Below are 20,648 nucleotides of genomic sequence, written 5' to 3' on the forward strand. Positions count from 1 at the left end.
AGGGTTGGTTACAGTGCAAATTTTCACAATGTGCACAAGTGTCCAAATTTTTTTCTCTGGACCATCTTAGGGGTTCACCATGAGGCTGCATATCAATCTGTTCCCATTAATCCCTGCAGATCTCAAATGCCTGGTATTAATGTTATTGGTGTTCAGATTTAGGATTTTTCTCCCAACGAGGGAACAACTCTCCAAAACTCCAGGTCTGCAAAACCCAGGCACTGGGTGAGAAACATGGAGTTGGGCTGACTGGGCCTCATGAGGTGGATTATCCTAAGTTCCAACACCTGAATTGGCCCTTGATGAAGGGGTGTGTATGCTCCACATGAGTCTCCTATTCCACCTCTCTCCATATCACCCTATCAACATATCCTTCTATTGCTTTCTCTCTCAGGAGTTGATCAAGCTTAAGTCCATCTATACTATTCACCTCAACCACTCCCTGTGGTAGCGAGTTCCACGTTCTCCCCATTCTCTGAGTAAAGAGGTTTCTCCTGAATTCCCGATTGGATTTGTTAGTGACTGTCATTTATTTATGGGCCCCCAGTTTTTGCTCTTGTTCACAAGTGGAAACATATCTCCTCTATCTACCCTATCAAACTCTTTCATAATAGTAAAGACCTCTAACAGGTCACCCCCTCAGTCTTCATTTTCCCAGAAAAAAGGACCCCAGTCTCTTTTACCTTTCCTGATGGACCACTCAGTCCTGTTATCATTCTCGTAAATCTGTTCTTGTAAATCAGGGCCTCTACATATCCTTCTTATAATATGGAGACCAGCACTTAGGCTGTCTGTTTAGGGAGGGAATTTAAGGGTTTGGGACCTCCTAGTTAACTGAAGGCACCGCCAGCAATGGTGGAACACTGAAAATTGGCAAGAGGCTAGAATTGGAGGAGTGCAGAGTTGTCGGCGAGTTTGTGTAGGCCTAGAGGTGGCTTCAGAGAAAGGGAAAGGGTGGGGGCGATGGGGGGATTTGAACACAAAGGATAAGAATTTTAAAATCGAGGTGTTGCTGGGAATCAATGTAGGCTGGTGAGCACAGAGGTGACGGGTTACCAGTAATGATGCTCCAGGGCAGCCTATCAGTCCGAGATAGCTGCGTTCCTCTATTTCTGGCCTCTTGCACATTCCCAATTTTAATTGCTGCACCATTTGTGACCGTGTCTTTAGCTGCCTGGGCCCCAAAGCTCTGAAATTCCGTTCCCACACCTCTCCACCTTTCTACCTCGCTTTCCTCCTTTAAGATACTCCTTAAAGCCTTCCTCTTTGACCGAGCTTTTGGTCATCTGCCCTATATATATATCTCCTTATGTGGCTGGGTGTAATATTTTGTTTGATAACCCTCCTGTGAAGCCCCTTGGGACATTTCATTATGTTAAAGGTGCTATATAAATATAAGTTGCTATTGTATAATTGTACATGGAGCCCCACTTCTGTTGGCGATACCAGCCCTGCCAGTGGTACCAACCTGTGCCGAGCGCCTCTTTGACTGGGTATGGTGTAATGTCCTTCTCCTTCTCCACTGACGGAGCGATGACTTGGCCTCATCACTCATCTGTCGGGTTATATGCCTGGGCTGGAAGTTGCTGATGTGGTAGAGTGCGCCAAACATCGTTATTAGATAATATCCACCTAGATAGTGTAAAAATGAGGAGGAGACAAAATTTTAAGAACAGGAAGAGGATCAGTTCATCCTACCTAATGTTGACCCCGCCCCTGAGCTCTATTTTAAACCATTCAACAATTGAGGCCTTAGGGGGAGATGGTGGTATAGTGGTATCGTCACTGGACTAATATTCCAGAGACCCAGGGTATTTCAATAAAAATCTGGAATTAAAAATCTGATGATGACCATGAAACCATTGCCGATTGTTGTTAAAAACCCATCTGGTTCACTAATGCCCTTTAAGAAAGGAAATCTGCTGCTCGGTCTGGCCTACATGACCCACAGCAATGTGGTTGACACTGGGATGGGCAATAAATGCTGGCCTAGCCAGTGATGCCCACATCCCATAAACGAATAAAAAAACCTCTCAAACTTAATTCAAGCCTTGATTAGAAGCCTGATTTGAGTCAAGTCTTAAACATTAGCCCCTAACAAAGTTATGTAGAGGTTATAACACATAGGCCCAAGTAACTCATATTTAAGTGCTACACATGCCAAATTCAAGGCCTTAACTAAAGACCCAGTAATGCTAGGCCAAGACCTTAGGTCTTGGGCCAAAAGTCTTCTCTAGTTCTACATTTAAACCCAAGTATTTTGTACTGATTAAACTTTAGGCCACAATCCATACATCTATTCCCAGGTAATTGGGAATAAAAGTAGAGAGAGAGGTAAAATGGGCGACCAACCCACTATCATCCATTTTACGCTACTGGACAAAGGTTATATATCCCAGTGGGAGGGAGGGAGAAAGAGGGAAAATGGAGGGTGGGGATGAGAAAGCAGGATGCAGCGCTGGCGGACAATGCATCGTGAGGAAGGAGAAAGAGGGCAAGAGAGAGGGAAAGGGGAGGGAGGGAAAGGGAAAGCAGGATGCAGCGCTGGCGGTGAATGCATTGGGAGGAAAACAAGGCCGCACAGACTGTTACTAAGCCTGTCGGTGCCACCACACTTGCCCTATGGATATATGACTCCCTGTGGCCTGGCAATTAACCATTATCCTGGTGAAATCTTGGATTCTGGAATAGGAGAAGCTTTGGGCATCAGAGGCCCATCAGGGACTTAAGCAAGGCTGGGGACTGTATGCGGAAGTGGGGTATAAAGTGGCTCTGTTCCTCTAGGAGATAAGATGGCATCACTTCACCTTCACCCTGTAGCTGGCTCTGGTCTAAAAGCTCCATCATGTATTCCACATCGAGGGAGAGGTTTGTCAAGTTGCTGCTTGCCAGAACGTAGGTCAGCACCGGTAGAAAGTCATCAGCTCCGTAGGGCTTCCCTGTAACAGCGAAATTGGGTAACGTTACATGACAGAGTGGCTCGGGTAACAGACATGTAGGAGGAGGAGGGTATCACACACCTCCGAGAGGATTATAAGATGCCAACAACTACAGAAATGGATCAAGCGAGGATGAGCGCTCAGGAACACAGCCAAGCTTTTGGAAAGAGTGGGAAGAGCAATGGGCGGGATTTTCCGGTCTGGACTTGCCGGCGGGATTTGCCAGTGCCGAAGTCAATGGACGTTTGGCTGGCTCTCCGCATCCACCGGAGGGGGAACCCGCCGTTGGGGGGGGGGCTGGAAAATCCTGCCCAGTGAGTTTTCTCCCCTCTGAGACACTTAACATTGGGAATTTCCTTTCAAGTTTTCCCATTCCACCAGTGTAACTTTGGCAGAAATTTGGCTGCCAGAGGTGATAGAAACCAGCAAAACATTCCGGAAAATCTCTGGGATATTCCTCTCTGACCTGATAAGGCGACCGAGCCAAACAGGAATAGACCATCAATACATCATGGGCTTAGTTAACTGGCATTTTGCCTCCTATTCATCTTCTTAGCACCTTGACAAGATCCACAGTGACTCCATACTCATTAGATGTTGTCTAGAGATCCCCCCCCGGCTTTTCTGTCAAATAGCGGCCACTCACTGTCACCTGGTGGAGCAGACTGAGGGGCGAGTTAATGTCTCCTCCGAAAGGCAACACTTCTGACAGCGCAGCACTCCCTCAGCGCCCATTAATCTGTCTGCCCTCCCAGGTGGGCACAAAAGATCCATGGAACTATTTCGAGGAAAAGCGGGGGAGTTCTCCCCGCCGCCCTGGTCAATAATTATCCCTCGAGCAGCATCATTTAAAAAAAAATCGCATTATCTGCTCATCATCACATTGCTGTTTGTGTGATCTTGCTAAATGTAAATTGCATGCCACGTTTCTGACATGGCGACAGTGACGGCATTGCATTGGCTGTGAATCCCAGCAATTTATAGAACCATAGAACACTACAGCACAGAAAACAGACCATTCGGCCCTTCTAGTCTGTGCCGAAATATTATTCCGCTAATCCCATTGACCTGCACCTAGTCCATAACCCTCCAGACCTCTCCCATCCATGTATCTATCCAATTTATTCTTAATAGAACGAGGCCATTTGGCCCATCCTGTCTCTGCCAGCCCACAAGGAGCCATCCAGCCTAATCCCACTTTCTTTCAAGTACTTGGTCTTTGGGATGTTCTGAGGCGCTGAAGAAATGGGAATTCTTTCACTTTCGTTGGGAATTGAACCAGGGAATGTCCATCATGCTGGAATCTGGTTTTAAACGGCAGCTCATCTGAGAAAGAGCCCATCGGTTGCTTCTCACCTGAGGTCGCAGACATTGCTTCATAAATAAGTTTGCAGGCCTTCAGGAGCTGGGTCACCTTCTTCCAGGGACAGTAAGACGAGTGCATGGCATTGAGTTTCTGCTGGATTTTCTCCAGGCCCACGGCGTCAGGCACGTCAGCCGACACGCTCAGCTCTGCCAGGCTCTGGGACTGGAGAACCAGCTGGTTGTCCCTCAGCTTCTTCAGGGAGCCGTCCTTGGTGTGGAAGTCAAGGAGGCAGGAGTAGATGTGGTCTCGCAAAGGCTTCAAAATGCACTTCTGCAAAGCCTTTTCGATGGATGCGTCTGAAAGAGACATGCACACACACACACATGATCATTCTCTGGGAGGAAAGTTCACGTACAGGTACATCACGCAGTTAGGAAGGCAAATGGCATGTTGGCCTTTATTGAAAGGGGACTGGAGTACAAGAATAAAAAAAGTTTTGCTTTGGCGAGACCACGCCTGGATTACTGTTTGCCATTTTGGTCTCCATATCTAAGGAAGGATATACTTGCGTTGGAAGTGAAGGTTCACTAAATTGGTCCCTGGGATGAGGGGTGTTGTCCAATGATGAGAGGCTGAGCGAATTGGGCCTGTATTGCCTGGAGTTTACAAGAATGAGAGGCGATCTCATTGAAAAATACACAATTCAGAAGGGGGCTTGATGGGGTAGATATTGAGAGATTGTTTCTGCTGGTCAGGGAATGTAAAACACGGGGGCACAGTCTCAGGATAAGGGGGCCGATCACTTAGGACTGAGCTGAGGGGAAATTACTTCACTCAAAGGGCTGCGAATCTTTGGAATTCTCTGCCCCAGAGGGTTGTGGATGCTCCATCGTTGGATACATTTAAGGCTGGGATAGACAGATTTTTGGTCTCACAGGGAGATCAACCATGATCGAATTGAATGGCGGAGCACACTTGACAGGCCATTCGGTCTCCTCCTGCTCCTATTTCTTGAGCTCTTGAGGACTCCTTCATGGAGACATCTGACCTAATATCTCCTTATGTGGCTCAGTGTCATACTGCTCCTGTGAGCACCTTAGGATGTTGTATTACATCGAAGGCGCTATATAAATATAAGTTGTTGTTGAAACAGCAAAAACTACAAACAGGACTATATGGCTGTTAAACTGCATCGAGTGGAGCCTTAGGAACAAAGCTTAAATTCTGGCTTCAATGTAGTCTTTGTAGAGTGTTATCGGTAAGGTATAGATTATGGATATAGGGCTGGTGGAGTCTTGTCAAAGCAACGGAGATTGTGAATTGAATTTGAAACAGATTAGAGAAATCTGGCAACAAACAATCAAACCCAGAATTTGCAATTTTTGACAAAAAAAGAGATTAGCCTGATCCTTAAAAAGAATCAGAGAATGAATATCAGATACAGTTACGTGTGCCAGAAGGTGGAATTTCACCACAAAAAGTGACCAATTTCTAAACACTGCTACTAGACAAGCAATAAAACCATTACCAAATCATTCTCCTCCAGGATATTATTTAACTGGCGGCGGGGGAGGAAACTACAGAATGCTGCAGTGCAGAGAGACCTGGGTGTCCTTGTACATGAATCAAGGTACGCCATGTAATTGGGCAGGGAGATGGGTGTTTATTGCAAGAGGAGTGGAGTATAAAATTAAGGAAGTCTTGCTGCAGCTGTACAGGGCACTGGAGGGAGGGACAAATTTGAATTGGAAACAGTGCAGGGAAGATTCACTTGGCTGATTCCTGGGGTAAAGGGGTTTGACTTATGAGGAAAGGTTGAGCATGTTGGGCATATACTCTTTGGAGTTTAGAAGAACGAGAGATGATCTTATTGAGACAGTCCTGAGAGAGCTTGACAGGGTGGATGCTGCGAGGGAGAATCTAGAACTGGGCGGTGGGGGGGAGGAGGGGGGCAGAGTTTCAAAGTAAGGGGTCTCCCATTTAAGAAGGAGATGAGGAGGAATTTCTTCTCTCAGAGGGTCGTTAGTGTTTGGAATTCACTTCCACAGAGAGCAGTGGAGGCTGGGCCATCGCATATATTCAGGGCTGAATTAGACAGATTTTTGATCGACAAGCATTATGGGGAACAGGGCGGGCAGGAAAATAGAGTTAAGACCGCAACCAGATCAGCCAATATCTTACTGAATGGCGTAGCAGGCTCGAGGGGCTGAATGGCCTGCTCCTGCCCCTAATTCTTATGCCCTTGTGTCCCTGAAAAGCTGTAAGATTCTGATTGTCTGTACAACGTCTGCCCATTTTATTGCCCTCTGTAATTAAATGCCACCTTGGATCCGACACTTTGCACAACCGGGCCAGCAGAGAGGAGGGTGGCTTAAATTCGGGTTGCCAACTCTGGTTGGAAGTTTCCCTGGAGGTGTTGTCACTTGACCTTCCGCCTCCAACTGCCCGCCCAGCAAACCGACCTTTCCTCTACCCCGACCCCAAGACTCTTAGAACCAACAGACGAACGTGTTTTAAGAGATTGAAAAGTTGTTCTCGTTCTCCTCTGTGATTTTTCTCCCGTGGCTTATGCTGGCAGTAGATGCCAGGAGGCAATCCTGGAGCTCTGGCAACACCCAACACCCCCCCCCCCTCCGACCCCCCGATTTAAATATTAATTCAGGGTTCGAGCTTGGCTGCCTGACTGACTGATGATGCTTGTTAGCAGGAAGTGAATGAATGAACGAGCAAATTCTATCTGTTCACTGGCGTTGCCTCAAGTAAAACCACGAGCTCCAGTGTCTCTGTAGCTGGGCTGACTGACTGTATAAGACTTAACAGGTGCTGACGCACGGGCTCAAATAAATATAAACCCTGTGAAAAGGCCACACTGGCTTTTTGCTTGTCATGTGATTTCCCATAAAAGCCAACCAAAAGATATGAGTAAAACAGAAATCGGTTTACTCCCTTGCCATTCTCTCTCACACATGAAAATAAATAACTCCACTGCGAGGGTAGTAGGACAGGCACTTAAAAGATGCCCCTACGCCCAGAAAGAAAGCCCTGCATTTATATAGCGCCTTTCACAACTTCAGTGGCATCCCAAAGCACTTTACAGCCAACGGAAGAACTTTGGGTGTGGCAATCGCTGTTGCAATGTAGGAAACGCAGCGTCCAATTTGTGCACAGCAAGATCCCACAGTCATGTGATAATGACCAGATCGCCTTTTTTACCTTTAGCGATGTTGATTCAAAATCTTGCTGTGGGATCTTTTGTGCCCACCTGAGAGAGAGCAGACATGGCGAAGGATCAAATCTTGTGGACTGAGGAAGTTAAGGGTGGCACAGGTTTGACCATTTATTCCTTGCCTTAGGAGACACTCTGTTGCTGTCTTGAGCTTCACAGCCCTAGCCCAGAGGTCTTAATGGTTGCACCGAAAGTGGTTTTGAGAATTGGACCCAGATTGGGAGATTCTAGTTTGCTTCTAAACCTCCTGACCTTTCCTGAGCAGGTTAAGAATGCATAGGGAAATGAGGCACACGGTAGAGTGCTGGGGATAATAAGCCAGAATCATCTAAGAACCAATGATAGACATACTGTTAAGAAAGAACTTGCGATAATATAGCATTTCAGGGTGTCCCAAACCACTTCTGAAGTTCAGCCACTGTTACTTTCCACAACCCACCGAGATATCTGTGCTCCTCCAACTCTGGCCTCTTACACATCTCTGATTTTAATCGCTCCACCACTGGCGGCCGTGCCTTCAGCAGCCTGGGCCCCAAGCTCTGGAATTCCCTCCCTAAACCTCTCCGTCTCTTTATCTCCTCCCTTAAGATGCTCCTTAAGAAGCCTACCTCTTTGACCAAGCTCTTGATCACCTGTTCCAATATCGCCTTATATGGTTCGGTGTCTAGTGATCACTTATGCGACTGGAGGTCAATTTTTGTCAGGTAACGATCCTGTGAAACGCCTTGGGACATTTCACTACATTAAAACGCGATATAAATGCAAGTTTCCCTAGAAGGCATCAATATAAGATAGCCACCAAATTGATATTTCAGAGGAAGCTTTTCTCAGAGAGTGATGATGGAACTCACCACCAGAGGAAGTGGTTGAAATGATAGCATAGATGTATTTAACGGGAATCTAAAGGGACAGAGGAATTGAGGGTTCTACTGATAAGTGGTGTGGTAAAGTGAGGTACCCTGTCCCTTTAAGAGAATGCAAGTGTGCTGATCATGTGACAGCACTGACGAATCACTGTACAGTGCAGGCAACTGTAAGTCTAGTCCTGGAGGTTTTTGAGTGAGCACATATGATCTGGTGCTTTGCCCTATGTCTCAATAAACCATCACTGTTTATTCTTACATCAGTCTCTCCCCATTATTGATTGCAAGCAGCTACTGAAGAGAACATAGGAAGGTGTGCTGTTAGAGTTTGGTTGGCCAATGAACTCATTTACCCAGGGCATAAAAAGTGGATAAATGGATGCTGGCATGTTAGTAATGTCACTGGATTAGGAAAATCAGAGGTTTAGGCTAATACTGTGGGGGCACAGGTTCAGATCCCACATCAGCTGGTAGAATTTAAATTTAAAGGCGGACGGTGGTTTAGTGGTAATGTTACTAGACTAGGTAACCCAGAGGTCGAGGTTCATGGTCTGGGAATATGGGTTCAAATTCTGCCATGGCAGCTGGTAGAATTGAATATCTTTAAGGCAGAAGGAGATAGATTGTTGACTATCAAGGGAGTCAAAAGTTATCGGGGTAGGCGGAATATGGGGTCGAGGCCACAACCGGATCAGTCGTGATCTTATTAAATGCTCGAGGGGCTGAATGGCCTCCTCCTGCTCTTAATTCGTTTGAGGACGGATGAGGGGAGACTTGAGAGCAGCGGAAGAACTGGCACAGGTTAGTTGGCCAGAATGGCCTGTTTCTCCGATGTACATTCAAAGTAAAGCCGTTGACGGTGATTACCTATATCACATTCTTCATGGTCTGACTGGTCCCGGATGTGAGTGAGTTCCGAGCTTTGGCACAGATAGTGGCGGAGGCTGGTGATCATCTGGTAAACCCCCTGCAGCATCTCGGTGCTGCTGGCATACTTGTCCTTGTTCTCCGTGGCGTAGGAGATAAACCCTTGCACCAGGCTCCCAAAATAAGACCCCCTGTCCTGCCCCAGCTCTGTGATCTTGTTCCTGATCCTCCGGTCCGTGGACATGAGGCCGGTGAAGGCGTGGCCGACGGCCGAAAGGCGGAACCTGACCTTTTCGGACAGGCCGGTTGAGTGGCGCTTCTGCTGCTGCTTCTGGAGGGCACCCACGGGGTCGCTCTCGTCCTCCATGCTGCTGATCGACAGCGAGTCCAGCTCAGAAATGGGCGGGAGGGGCGGGCTGTCGCAGGCGAAGAGGGAGGTCTCCGAGCAGGATTTCAGGAGGCGCGACGACGTTCCCTGATTGCCCCCCTCCAGCCAGGAGGCGCGGTAGTGCACTGGCAGTGTGCAGCTGTCCCGCGCTCCCACCTCCGACCCGGTGCTCCGGGGCCTGGCCCGGTCTTGGTCCGTGACCTTCCGCTCGGGGAGGTCGGACTCTGTGTCTTCCCCCCAACTCCAGGCCGCCCGCCGTGTGAAATTCTTCCTTCTCAAAGCTGTCTCGGTGTTCTCGGAGGGCGTGCTCTTCTCCACACTCTGGGCGGGACCTTCAAAGGAAGCACATGGGGTCAGGATAGTTAGAGCTCTTTAAAATTAGAAAAAGGTTTCAATGGGGTAGATGTAGGGAAGATGTTTCCACATGTGGGCGGAATAAATAAATCCAATAGGGGAACTCAGGAGAAACGTCTTTAGGCGGAGAGTAGTGAGAATATGGAACTCGCTACCACAGGGAGCGTTGAGGTAAACAGAGCATTTAAGGGGAAGCTAGATAAGTACATGAGGAAGAAAGGAATTATATTGACCGTTTGAGATGAAGGTGGCCAATTCCTGCTTCGAATTCGTATATTTGTATGTTCATAAGTAGGTCGAAGCTTATGCGCGTGTGGAGCACAAACAACCAGCATGGACCAGTTGGCCCGAATGGCCTGCTTCTGTGCTGTACATGCTATGTAATTCGGGTTTCCCTGGCAACCTGATAAAAGCCCCCAGTTTAACTGGTTTGCCCAACAGCTTCACAGAGACAGACAAAGAGGCACAATCAGCCCATCTAGCTCATCCTTCACCAGATGTACCTTCCTCTACGCGCAACATCTTGTCAGATTGGCCCTGTCAAAAATGCAGCAAAGTCACTGGATAGTCGCATTACAGAATGGCACCGTACAAAAACGACGGGCATGAAAAGACCATTTTCCCCCCTCCTTCAAGCCTGCCCCACACTGCCATGTTGCCTGACCCATTGTGACTAGACCCCATAGCCTTCAGCAGCCATTGAGTCTTTTGATATAGAAGAATTTTAACAGAGAGAGAGAGGAGTTCAGAAAAACTTAACTCCAGTAGCCAAAAATGGCAAATAATTCAATGCGTTGCTTGTACATAAGTTTCAGGGTGCGGAGGTGTCATTAAACATTACCAAGAAAGAACAGACTTTGGAAATGCCAACTGGCATTTCCTCTGGGAATTGGATTGAGATGTCCACTAGCGTAGGAACAGGAGACCATTCAGCCCCTCGAGCTTGTTCCACTATTCAGTGAGATCATGGCTGATCTGTAGCCTAATGCCATGTACCTGCTTTTGCCCCATATCCCTTAATACCTTTGGTTAACAAAAATCTATCAATCTCAGGTTTAAAATTAACCATTGATTTAGCATTAGTTGCCATTTGCGGAAAATTAGTGTTTCCTAATTTCACTCCTGAAAGGTCTGGCTCTAATTTTTAGCCTCTGCCCCCTAGTCCCAGACTCCCTGACCAGCGGAAATAGTTTCTCTCTATCTTCCCATTCTGTTCCGCTTAATTTCTTGAGAACTTTGATCAAATCACCATTTAATCTTCTCAATCCCAGGGAAATACAATCCCAGTTTGTGGAACCTCTCTTGGAGTCCAGGTCTCATTCTGGTAAACCTACACTGCACTCCCTCCACATCCAATAGATCCTAAGGTGTGGTGCCCAGAACTACTCACAGTGACTCCAGGTGTAGTCTAACCAGGGCTTTGAACAGCTGAATCATGACACCTACCCTGCTTGTATGTTAGTCCTCTAGATTGAGAGGTCAGTATCCCATTAGCCTTTTAGATTATTTTTTGTCCCGATGTTAAATAGAGAAGCTCAGTAGCAATTGGTTTCAGACGTCAATTAAGAGCTGCATTCAGTTGCCTAGCGAGAATTGGGGTTGAAATGTGCACTAGGAATTGGGTTAGGATGCCCAGTAGGGAATGAATTTATGATCTCAAACTAATTTTACATGCTGTAGACAGACAAGATAGACTTCCATCCACAATTTTATGAAGTCAGGTTGTACAGGTGAAAGGGCAGCAGGCCAACTGACCACACCAACAAACCATCTGATGGGTCACCACAGAACCGCAGAAAAGTTACGGTGCGGAAAGAGGCCATTCAGCCCATCGTGTCTGCGTTGGCCAGAAAGAGAAAAAAGAAACTAGCCGCTCATTTTAATCCCGCTTTCCAGTACCCGGTCCGTAGCCTTGCAGGTTACAGAACTTCAGATGCAGATCCAGGTACCACCAACTTAGGCAGTGAATTCCTGACACCCACCACCCTCTGGGTGAAAAAGTTTTTCCTCATGTCCCCTCTAACCCTTCTGCCAATCACCTCAAACCTATGCCCCCTGGTGATTGACCTCTCAGTTAGGGGAAACAAGTCTTTCCTGTCTACCCTATCTAGGCCCCTCATAATTTTGTACATCTCAATTAGGCCACCCCTTAGCCTCCTCTGTTCTAAGGGAAACAAGCCCAGCCTATCCAAGCTGTCCTCATGGCTGCAATTTTCAAGCCCTGGCAACATTCTTGTAAATCTGCTCTGCACTCTCCCCAGAGCAGTTATGTCCTTCCTGTAATGTGGTGAACAGAACCGTACACACAATTCCAGTTGTGGCCTAACCAGCTTTTTAAACAGTTCCATCATTACAAATCTGCTTTTGTATTCAATACCTCGCCCAATAGAGGAAAGCATTCCATATGCTTTCTTGAACACCTTGTCCACCTGTCCTACTACTGTCAAGGACCTGTGGACATGTACCCCAAGGTCTCTCACTTCCTCAACCCCTCTCAATAACTTCCCATTTATTGAGTATTCCCCTGCTTTGTTTGCCCTCCCCAAATACATTATCTCACACTTTTCTGGATTGAATTCCATTTGCCACTTCTCTGCCCACCCAACCAAACCATTGATATAATTCTGGAATTGACAGCTATCCTCTTCACTATCAATTACACGGCCAAGTTTTGTGTCATCTGCAAATTTCCCAATCATGCCTCCCACATTTAACTCTAAATCATTAATATATACAACAAACAAAGGCCCCAACACCAAGCCCTGTGGAATACCACTGGAAACCATTTTCCACTCGTAAAAACATCCATCAACCATTACCCTTTGTTTCCTGTCACTGAGTCAATTTTGGATCCAACCTGCCATCTTCCCCTGTGTCCCATGGGATCTCACTTTCCTGACTAGTCTGCCATGTGGGACCTTGTCAAGAGCCTTACTGAAACCCATGTAGACAACATCCACTGCAATACCCTCATCAATCCTCCTGGTTACTTCCTCAAAAAATTCTATTAAGTTAGTAATGACCTTCCCCTAACAAAACCATGCTGACTATCCCTGATCAATCTGTGCCCTTCCAAGTGACAGTTTCTCCTGTCTCTCGGAACAACTTTTAAATTAACGTGCAGAAGGCTGGCTACCTTTAACTATCTCCTCCTCCTCCTCCAAGCTCTTGCCAGAATCCGAGCCTTCTGTGTCACTCCGCTCCGCCGTCTCCTGGTGCTTTTGGGGGGGAGTGGGACTTGCTTCGCAGCTGACCGATGGTTTCCTGCATCTCACCGCCAGTCTCGAGTGCCTGAAGGGGTGCGCCCGCAAAGGCATTTTGGTGAGCCAGCTGTCTCCGTGCTCTTTCAGGAAAAGGGGGTTGATGAAGAAGAGGGCCCCATTTTCGGCCGTCACCTGGATGGAACACATCGGGAGGTGCTGCTGTTTCAGGAGCTCCAAGCTGGGGGTGGGGCTGACATCGAGGACATTGCCCGTGGTTTCCTGGTAGAACGCACCTTGGCTTTGGTTGAGCGGCGAATCCCAGAATACTGGACGGAGACAGGGAACAGGTTCGTTAAAACCAACGGTCAAAGAACGGCTTACATTTCTATAGCGCCTTTTCACAGCCTCTGGACGTCTCAAAGAGCGTTTGCAACCACTGGAGCGCCTCTGGAACATCGGCTGGGATTTTCCGGCCCCATCGCGGGCGGGACCCGCTGGGGGGGACAAGGCGGCACCCCAGCCAGAAGCCCATTGGCTTGCGGTGGGACTGGCGGTGTCTCTGTCGTGGGAAACGTAGCCGTAAATTGTGCACAGCAAGCTCCCACAAACAACAACGCATTCATGGCAAGTTCTGGTTTTAGTGATGGGACAAATATCAGCCAGGACACTGGGGGGAACTCCTCCTGGGATCTCTTATGCCCACCCAAGAGGGCAGAAGGAACCTCGGTTTAATGCCACCCCCAGCAGTTTAGCAGGGACACAGGCTATGGGAAGGTTGGAAGCAAAATCCTTGGATGCTTAGGGACGAGGTTTCTCACAGACCTTCCAAAAAACGATGAGTTTATATTATTGGCCGTGAATGCACCTGCCTTTTTTATTTTATTTAATATATTCTAAACAGAAATTATATAGTCCTTCCCCGCAGCCTTATTTAAGGATTCAGAACAAAGGAGAATTGAACCATTGCACCCTGGCAAGGCTCATACACCAGGATAAACTGCAGGAGAAAGACTGCAGACTGTGGAGCCTCAAGAAGAGGTCATTGTCTTTGGAAAGAAGGAAGGGCGAGAGGAAGGAGGTGGGGGTAATTCAGGGAAGAGGGAAGAAAGGAGGGGGACAGAGAAAGGGAGGGAAGGGGGAAGAGAGAGGAGGTGAGGGAAAGAGAGGAATTGAGAGGGAAGGGAGTGAGGGAAGAAGGGAGAGAGAGGGAAGGGAAGGAGAGGGGATAAGTTGAGAGGAAGGGAGAGAGAGAAGGGAGGGGAGGAGGGAGAGAGAAGGGAGGGGAGGAGGGAGAGAGATGGGAGGGGAGGAGAGGGGATAAGGTGAGAGGAAGGGGGAGAGAAAAGGGAGGGGAGGAGGGAGAGAGATGGGAGGGGAGGAGGGAGAGAGATGGGAGGGGAGGAGGGAGAGAGATGGGAGGGGAGGAGGGAGAGGAGGAGGGAGAGAGATGGAGAAGGGGGAAAGAGATGGGAAGGAAGAAGGGAGAGAGTGAGGGAAGGAGGGAGATTGAGAGGGAAGGGAAGGAGAGAGGATAAGGTGAGAGGAAGGGGGAGAGAGATGGGAGGAGAGGAGGGAGAGAGACGGGAAGGACGAGGTAGAGAGCTGGGAGGGGAGGAGGGAGAGAGAGAGGGAGAAGGGAGAAAGAGATGGGAAGGAAGGAGCGAGAGAGAGAAAGTGAGGGAAGAAGGAGAGAGAGGGGAGGAGGGGGAGAGAGGGGAGGAGGGGGAGAGAGGCAAAGGGAGAGAGAAGGTGTAAGAAAGACAGGGAGAGAGGAGAGAAGGAGGGAGAGAGAGAGGGGAAAGACATAAAAAGAAGGGAAGAGAAGGAGTGAGAGAAAGAAGGAGGGAGGGAAAGAAGGAGGGAAGGAAAGAAGGTGAAGGAGGGAAGGGGAGAGAGAGAAGGGGAGGAAGAAGAGGGAGAGAGAAGGGACGAAGAGAGTGGAGGAGAGGAGAGACCAAACTCTTTCCAATAATGACACTGCGGAGGTGCGAGTGGTGGGGAGGAAACACAATGCAGGAAACAGACTCAAGTGAAAGGAAATCAAACTGAATATGAAAGTGAACTGGAAAGATAGCGTCAAACAAACTCACTCATGCCCAGCGCTGAGATCTCCTGCAGCTCTTCTTTGCTGCTGGTGTGTAAGATGGCCGGTGGCAACTGCAGCCGAAAGGGCAGGACATCTCTGTGTAGGAGAACAGTGTTAACACAGCAATGGAAGAATACAGTGAAAATTAACACAGTTCCCTATTTCACTTCTAGCCTTCCTGTTTTTGCAATTAACAAATTTGTAGAGTTCAGGATCCTGTTTTTTTGCCCGTGTGGTCCAAGTGGCCTCATATTCCACATCTTGAGGTTGCTCAGTGTTTTTACATCACTCATTTTGGGAGGGAGAGCGAGAGAGAGAGAGACGCCCACATTTTAAAAATCTGCCAGTCATTTCCTGCAAAATTGGTGTCTAGCTGGCGAAACCTTAGAGCACAGCTGCGAGGTCATTGGTGAAAGAAACAGGAGAGAGAGAGAGAGAGATGAGAATCGTTTCTGTTAAACACGGTGGGATGTTATGATCTGGAACACAGTGGGATGGATTTTCTGGCTGGCGGAGGGGCAGAGTGGGCACAGGCAGGCGGGAACCCAACCTCCACCCGCGATCGGGTCTGTGCTGCCATTTTCCGTGGGCAGGCCAATTAAGGCTCCTGTGCATCGCGGGTGTGTGCGGGCAGCAGCGGGTACGCCCAGGCTGCCGGGTCCTATGGCGACCCAGCGGCCTGTATAAAGGAAGGCCCTGGCAGCCTTGGAAAGGCTCCTCGCATAAAGGCTGGACGAAGGGCTCTGCAGAGGGGCAGTCGAGGTGACACAAGGCCGGAGGGTAGGCCATCGGGGCAGGCCAGACCGGAGGGTAGAAGTGGGGGGCCAGCGTGCCCCTCGTTTTTCCGATGACTGCCTTGCTGCCCTCCTCGAGGAGGTGGCAACACGGCGGGAGGTGCTGGTTCCCCAGGACCGGAGGAGGAGGCCCCCCCCCACATGACCAAACGTGTCAGGGAGGAGGTGGCGGAGGTGGTGAGCTCCTGTGATGTGGTGCAGCGCACCTGGATCCAGTGTCGCAAGCGCTTCAATGACCTGTTGCGCTCAGGAAGGGTGAGGACCCATGTTGGCATTGGTCACTTAACCCAGCAGGTAGGCTTTGCCCCTCCCACCAAGTCTGAGTGTAATGACTGCATTGAATCATTGACGCCATGTGTCCTTCACTGGGTGGGCCAGCAGATATTGCTCATGCCGAGGTCACCCTGAGAGGGTGGTGAAGAGATCGGTTCTGCCCCGCAGCATGTGGTACACTGAGACCCACATGACTGTTTTGGGGGTAACCTGGAGGAGCTGCACCCAGGCGCAGGGCTGGAACTCCAGGACATGTCAAAGTCAGGATGATGAGATGCTGGGAGGGGAGCTTCAAGGTGGCGTTGGCACCAATCGATCTGCTGCCCTCCGTGCTCCATGTCCTTGCACCTCCTTGCTATGGAAGGTTAGGCCGTGTGGTGCCTATTGTGATGTAGGCAGCATTTGGCCAAGGGGGTTGGGGGGTGAGAACAGGCCTAGCATCTTTGTGTGAGTGTTTGGCAGCAGCGGGGTGAGGAGGCACTGGATCCCTGCAATGTCCCACTCTGGTTGGGGTGGACCGTCCGCAGAGAGAGTCCAGGTTTCCACTAATCAATGCTCGTTTTTTATTTTCAGGAGAAGAAAGCACATAACACAGCAGAGCGTGCGGAGACTGGCGGCGGCCAGGTGCAGATCGCCATTCTAAGCCAGTGTGAGCAGGAGGCCCTGGATCTGGAGAGGCGCCATGCGCCCAGGTCCACCGGTGTCGGTGAGGCTGGGGTGTCACGGGCAGGTAAGTTTGCCCAGCAGTGAGGTCAGCATTGTTCTCCCAACAGCCATGGCAGTGCTGAATGTTCAGTGATTTAATTTTGCAACATGGCTTGACCATTGCTTATGGAAGGATGAGCGCATAATGATCCGGGGGACAGGGTCGCACATTGACATTGTCTCCATGTTAACTGATCCAATGTCCCTGTTCTTCCTTTCAGCATCAGCGGAGCAGGGCCGGGAGGAGGAGCAGCAGAGGCCCCCTCTCTCACACCTGAGGGGCCCTGAAGTCTCACCTGCGCCACACCATCTCTGCCAGGCAGGCACCAGCGCAGATACTAGCACCCGGGGCACAGTGGTGAGGGCACTTCACAGTCGCTGGAGGAGCTGGCAGAGACAGAGAGTGCCCATGGCGCCAGCAGTCGGAGGACTGCAGGGGATCAGACACATGCTCAGTCGGTGCCTGTTGATGTGCCTCTGGAGTTGTCTGCAACGCAGGAGGGGCAGGAAATGCGGCCGGGGGTGCGGGAGCATCTGGGGGAGATACATGAGGCTGTGCTTGGCTTAATCTCCATGCTGGAGGAGTCTATGCGGATGATCACCGAAGCAATGAGCCACATGTCCGAGCGCCATGTGTCCTCCATGGAGAGAGTGGCGACTCTCGTGGAGAGGCTCCTCTAGGAGACCCATCAGGGCTTCCTGGGGATGCGCTTGGACCAGCAAGCCCTCACATCGACATTGACCTCAGCTGGTCAGTGCCAGTGTGGGAGATGGTCTGGGCACCAAATTTCCCAGCTCGGTGCCCATCCATCCACAGTGAGCAGGGAGGTCTGAAGCGACCTCGTGTTAGTGCAGCAGCTGCCTGTCGTCTCTGCGGGCTCCTCTCAGGGCACTCCGGATGAGGGCAGCAGCTCCTCCGCCCCTCTCCCAGTGAGCATTGCGTCCAGTGAGGCTGGATGTCTCACCCAGCAGCCACCCATCCAGCCGGGCTGGAGCACTGAAGAGTGCCGGCACCTGGGAGTGTCTGAGGATGTAGGCGTCGTGGGAGCTGCCTGGGTACCTTGCACAAACTTGTAGAATCAGCATCCTGTGATCACACACTATCTGCACGTTCATGGAGTGGAAGCCCTTCCTGTTGACGAAGGCACCGGGCTCACCTGCTGGCGCCTTGATGGCCACATGTGTACAATCTATAGCACCCTGGACACGGGGGAAGCCAGCAATGGCCACGAAGCCTCTGGCTCACTGTGTCTGGTTGGCCTGGTCCCAGCGGAAGAGGATGAAGGTCAATGCACATCTGAACAGAGCGTCTGTAACCTGCTTGACACAAGTGTGCACAGCTGATTGGGAGACACCACAAAGATCACCCACCGAGCCCTGGAAGGAGCCAGAGGCATAGAAGTTGAGAACAGCTGTGACCTTTAGAGCCACTGGCATGGGATGTCCACCCACACAGTGGAGATCTCAGGCCCAATCATCTGACAGATAGAGTTGACTATCTCCCCTGAGAGATGGAGCCTCCTTCGGCACTGCACCTCAGACATATTGAGGTAGCTGCTTCACCGCCTGTATAGCCTGGCAGCAGGATAGTGGCGTCTTCTGTGGCCCCTTCCACCTTGGACTACCTCTTGGCCCTGCACCCCTTGTGCCTGCGCCTGGCATCCCAAAGGTGGCTCCCCTGGAGGCTGAATGTGGACCTCTGGCTTCCTCACTCTTCTAGCCCTCCCTTCCTCCTCAGAGGAGGTGCCTCCAATGGAGAGCACAAATCCCATTTCCAGGCTAAGGGAAGGCTTCCTGAAACCTGCAGGCCCAAAAAAGGTGCGGACCTGAAGGCTGTGAGTCCAGACCAGGCAGCTGGTATGCGTTTTGAAATATTGCAGATCACACAGGCAAGTATCAATAACTTTGAAAAATCAATATTTGACAGAGCGCACTCGTGACCCCACTGAGCCCTCTTATCCTGCCCGTGGATGAGGTATATACAAATGTGTCCTACCCGCCTGCCCATTGCGCCCATGCGCTGACCTGAAGATCGCACGGGCGCCGAAAAATCAGTGTCGATTGGTGAGTCAAGGGCCTTAAGTGGCCCGTTAATTAATGGCGGGCGCACAGCAGATATGATCAACGAAATATTGCGATGGCGCGCGGTGACATCGGGACACTCGCCTGACGTCACCGCGTGTCATTTTATGCGCGGACGTGCGGGTCCCGCCCCCACACGCCAACGGGAAAATTCTGCCGTCTCTAAAAGAATCAGAAATATCTTCGAAAAGGAATCATTTGCAGGGCTTTGGGGAAAGAGCAGGGGCAGTGGGACTAATTGAATAGCTCCTCCAAAGAGCTGGCACAGGCATGATGGGCTGAATGGTCTATTTCTGTGCTATAAGGGGTAATCTATAACTAGGAGAGCACAGCTTCAAAATAAGGGGTCTCCCGTTCATGACGGAGATGAGGAGGAATTTCTTCTCTCAGAGGGTCATTAGTATTTAGAATTCTCTCCCCCAGAGAGCAGTGGGTCATTGAATACATTGAAGACTGGGTTAGACAGATTTTTGATTGACAACGGAGTCAAGAGTTATGGGGGGGTGGTCACAGGCAGGAGAGTGGAGTTAAGGCCACAACCAGATCGGCCGTGATCTTATTAGACAGTGGAGCAGGCTCGAGGGGCTGAATGGCCTATTCCTCCCCCTATTTCTTATGATCTTAAGACTTTTTCTGTAGTGGATTGATACAACTAAATGGCTTTCTAGGCCACTACTGAGGATTGTTAAGGCTAAACTTTGCTGTGGGTCTGGAGTCACATGTAGGCCAGACCGGGTAAGGACAGCAGATTTCCTTCCCCAAAGGACATTAGTGAACCAGATGGGTTTTTACGACAATCTGGCAGTTGCGTTGCCGAGACTGGCAATTCCAGATTTATTAATTAATGGATTGCAACGGTTCAAGAAGGCATATCACTACCACCTCCTCAAGGGCAGTTAGGAATGAGCGATAAATGCTGGCCTTGCCAGCGATGCCCACACCCCAGGAAAGAATAAGAATGGAGAGGCACAGGAAAGGAGGAGAGAGCAGGTGGGGAAAATAGGGGCCGGTAACTGATCTGAGGGTCCCAATTGGGGGAGGGTGGGGAAGAATTCTTCTCACCACATTCTGTGGAGGAGTGTTTACTCATAGGAAGGGGAGAAGGCCATTCAACCCCCACGCCCAAGCCTTTAACATCATCCAATTAGATTGTCTCTGATTCGCAGTGCAACCCCATCTACCTTCGTCCTGTAACCCCTAATACCCTTAACTCAGAGGGTGGTGAATCTTTGGGATTCTCTACCCCAGAGAACTTGCTCAGGCGTTGAATATATTCCAGATCGAGACCAATAGATTTTTGGACTCTAAGGGAATGGGTTAGGATGAACAAGTGGAGTTGATGTAGAACATCAGTCATGACGATGTTGGAGCAGGCTGGAAGGGCTGAATGGCCTATTCCTACACCTATTCCTTATGTCCTACCTACCAGTGTCAGTCATAATATTTTCAAATGACCTCAAGAGCTTTTTGGGGGAGAGAGCTCCAGATTTCTACTCCCCTTTGAGTGAAGAAGTGTTTCCTGATGTCACCACTGCCTCTAATTTTAAGGTCATGACCCCTAT

General features: G+C 49.7%; 1 protein-coding gene across 1 annotated transcript in view; it reads right to left on the reverse strand.

The window, feature by feature from the left end:
- LOC144671424 (ras and Rab interactor 2-like) overlaps positions 1 to 20,648 on the reverse strand; it is a 40,420-nt gene that overhangs the window by 2,145 nt on the left and 17,627 nt on the right. The window contains exons 5-10 of the mRNA XM_078533324.1: positions 15,237 to 15,328; positions 13,080 to 13,472; positions 9,202 to 9,921; positions 4,296 to 4,601; positions 2,808 to 2,939; positions 1,469 to 1,632 (exon numbers count right to left, since the gene is read on the reverse strand). Of these exons, the coding sequence (XP_078389450.1) occupies positions 1,469 to 1,632; positions 2,808 to 2,939; positions 4,296 to 4,601; positions 9,202 to 9,921; positions 13,080 to 13,472; positions 15,237 to 15,328 (1,807 nt within the window). The remainder of the gene's footprint in view (positions 1 to 1,468; positions 1,633 to 2,807; positions 2,940 to 4,295; positions 4,602 to 9,201; positions 9,922 to 13,079; positions 13,473 to 15,236; positions 15,329 to 20,648) is intronic.

The sequence above is a fragment of the Cetorhinus maximus genome, chromosome 32 (genome assembly GCF_964194155.1).
Source record: "Cetorhinus maximus chromosome 32, sCetMax3.hap1.1, whole genome shotgun sequence".
In the NCBI taxonomy this organism is placed as follows: Eukaryota; Metazoa; Chordata; class Chondrichthyes; order Lamniformes; family Cetorhinidae; genus Cetorhinus; species Cetorhinus maximus.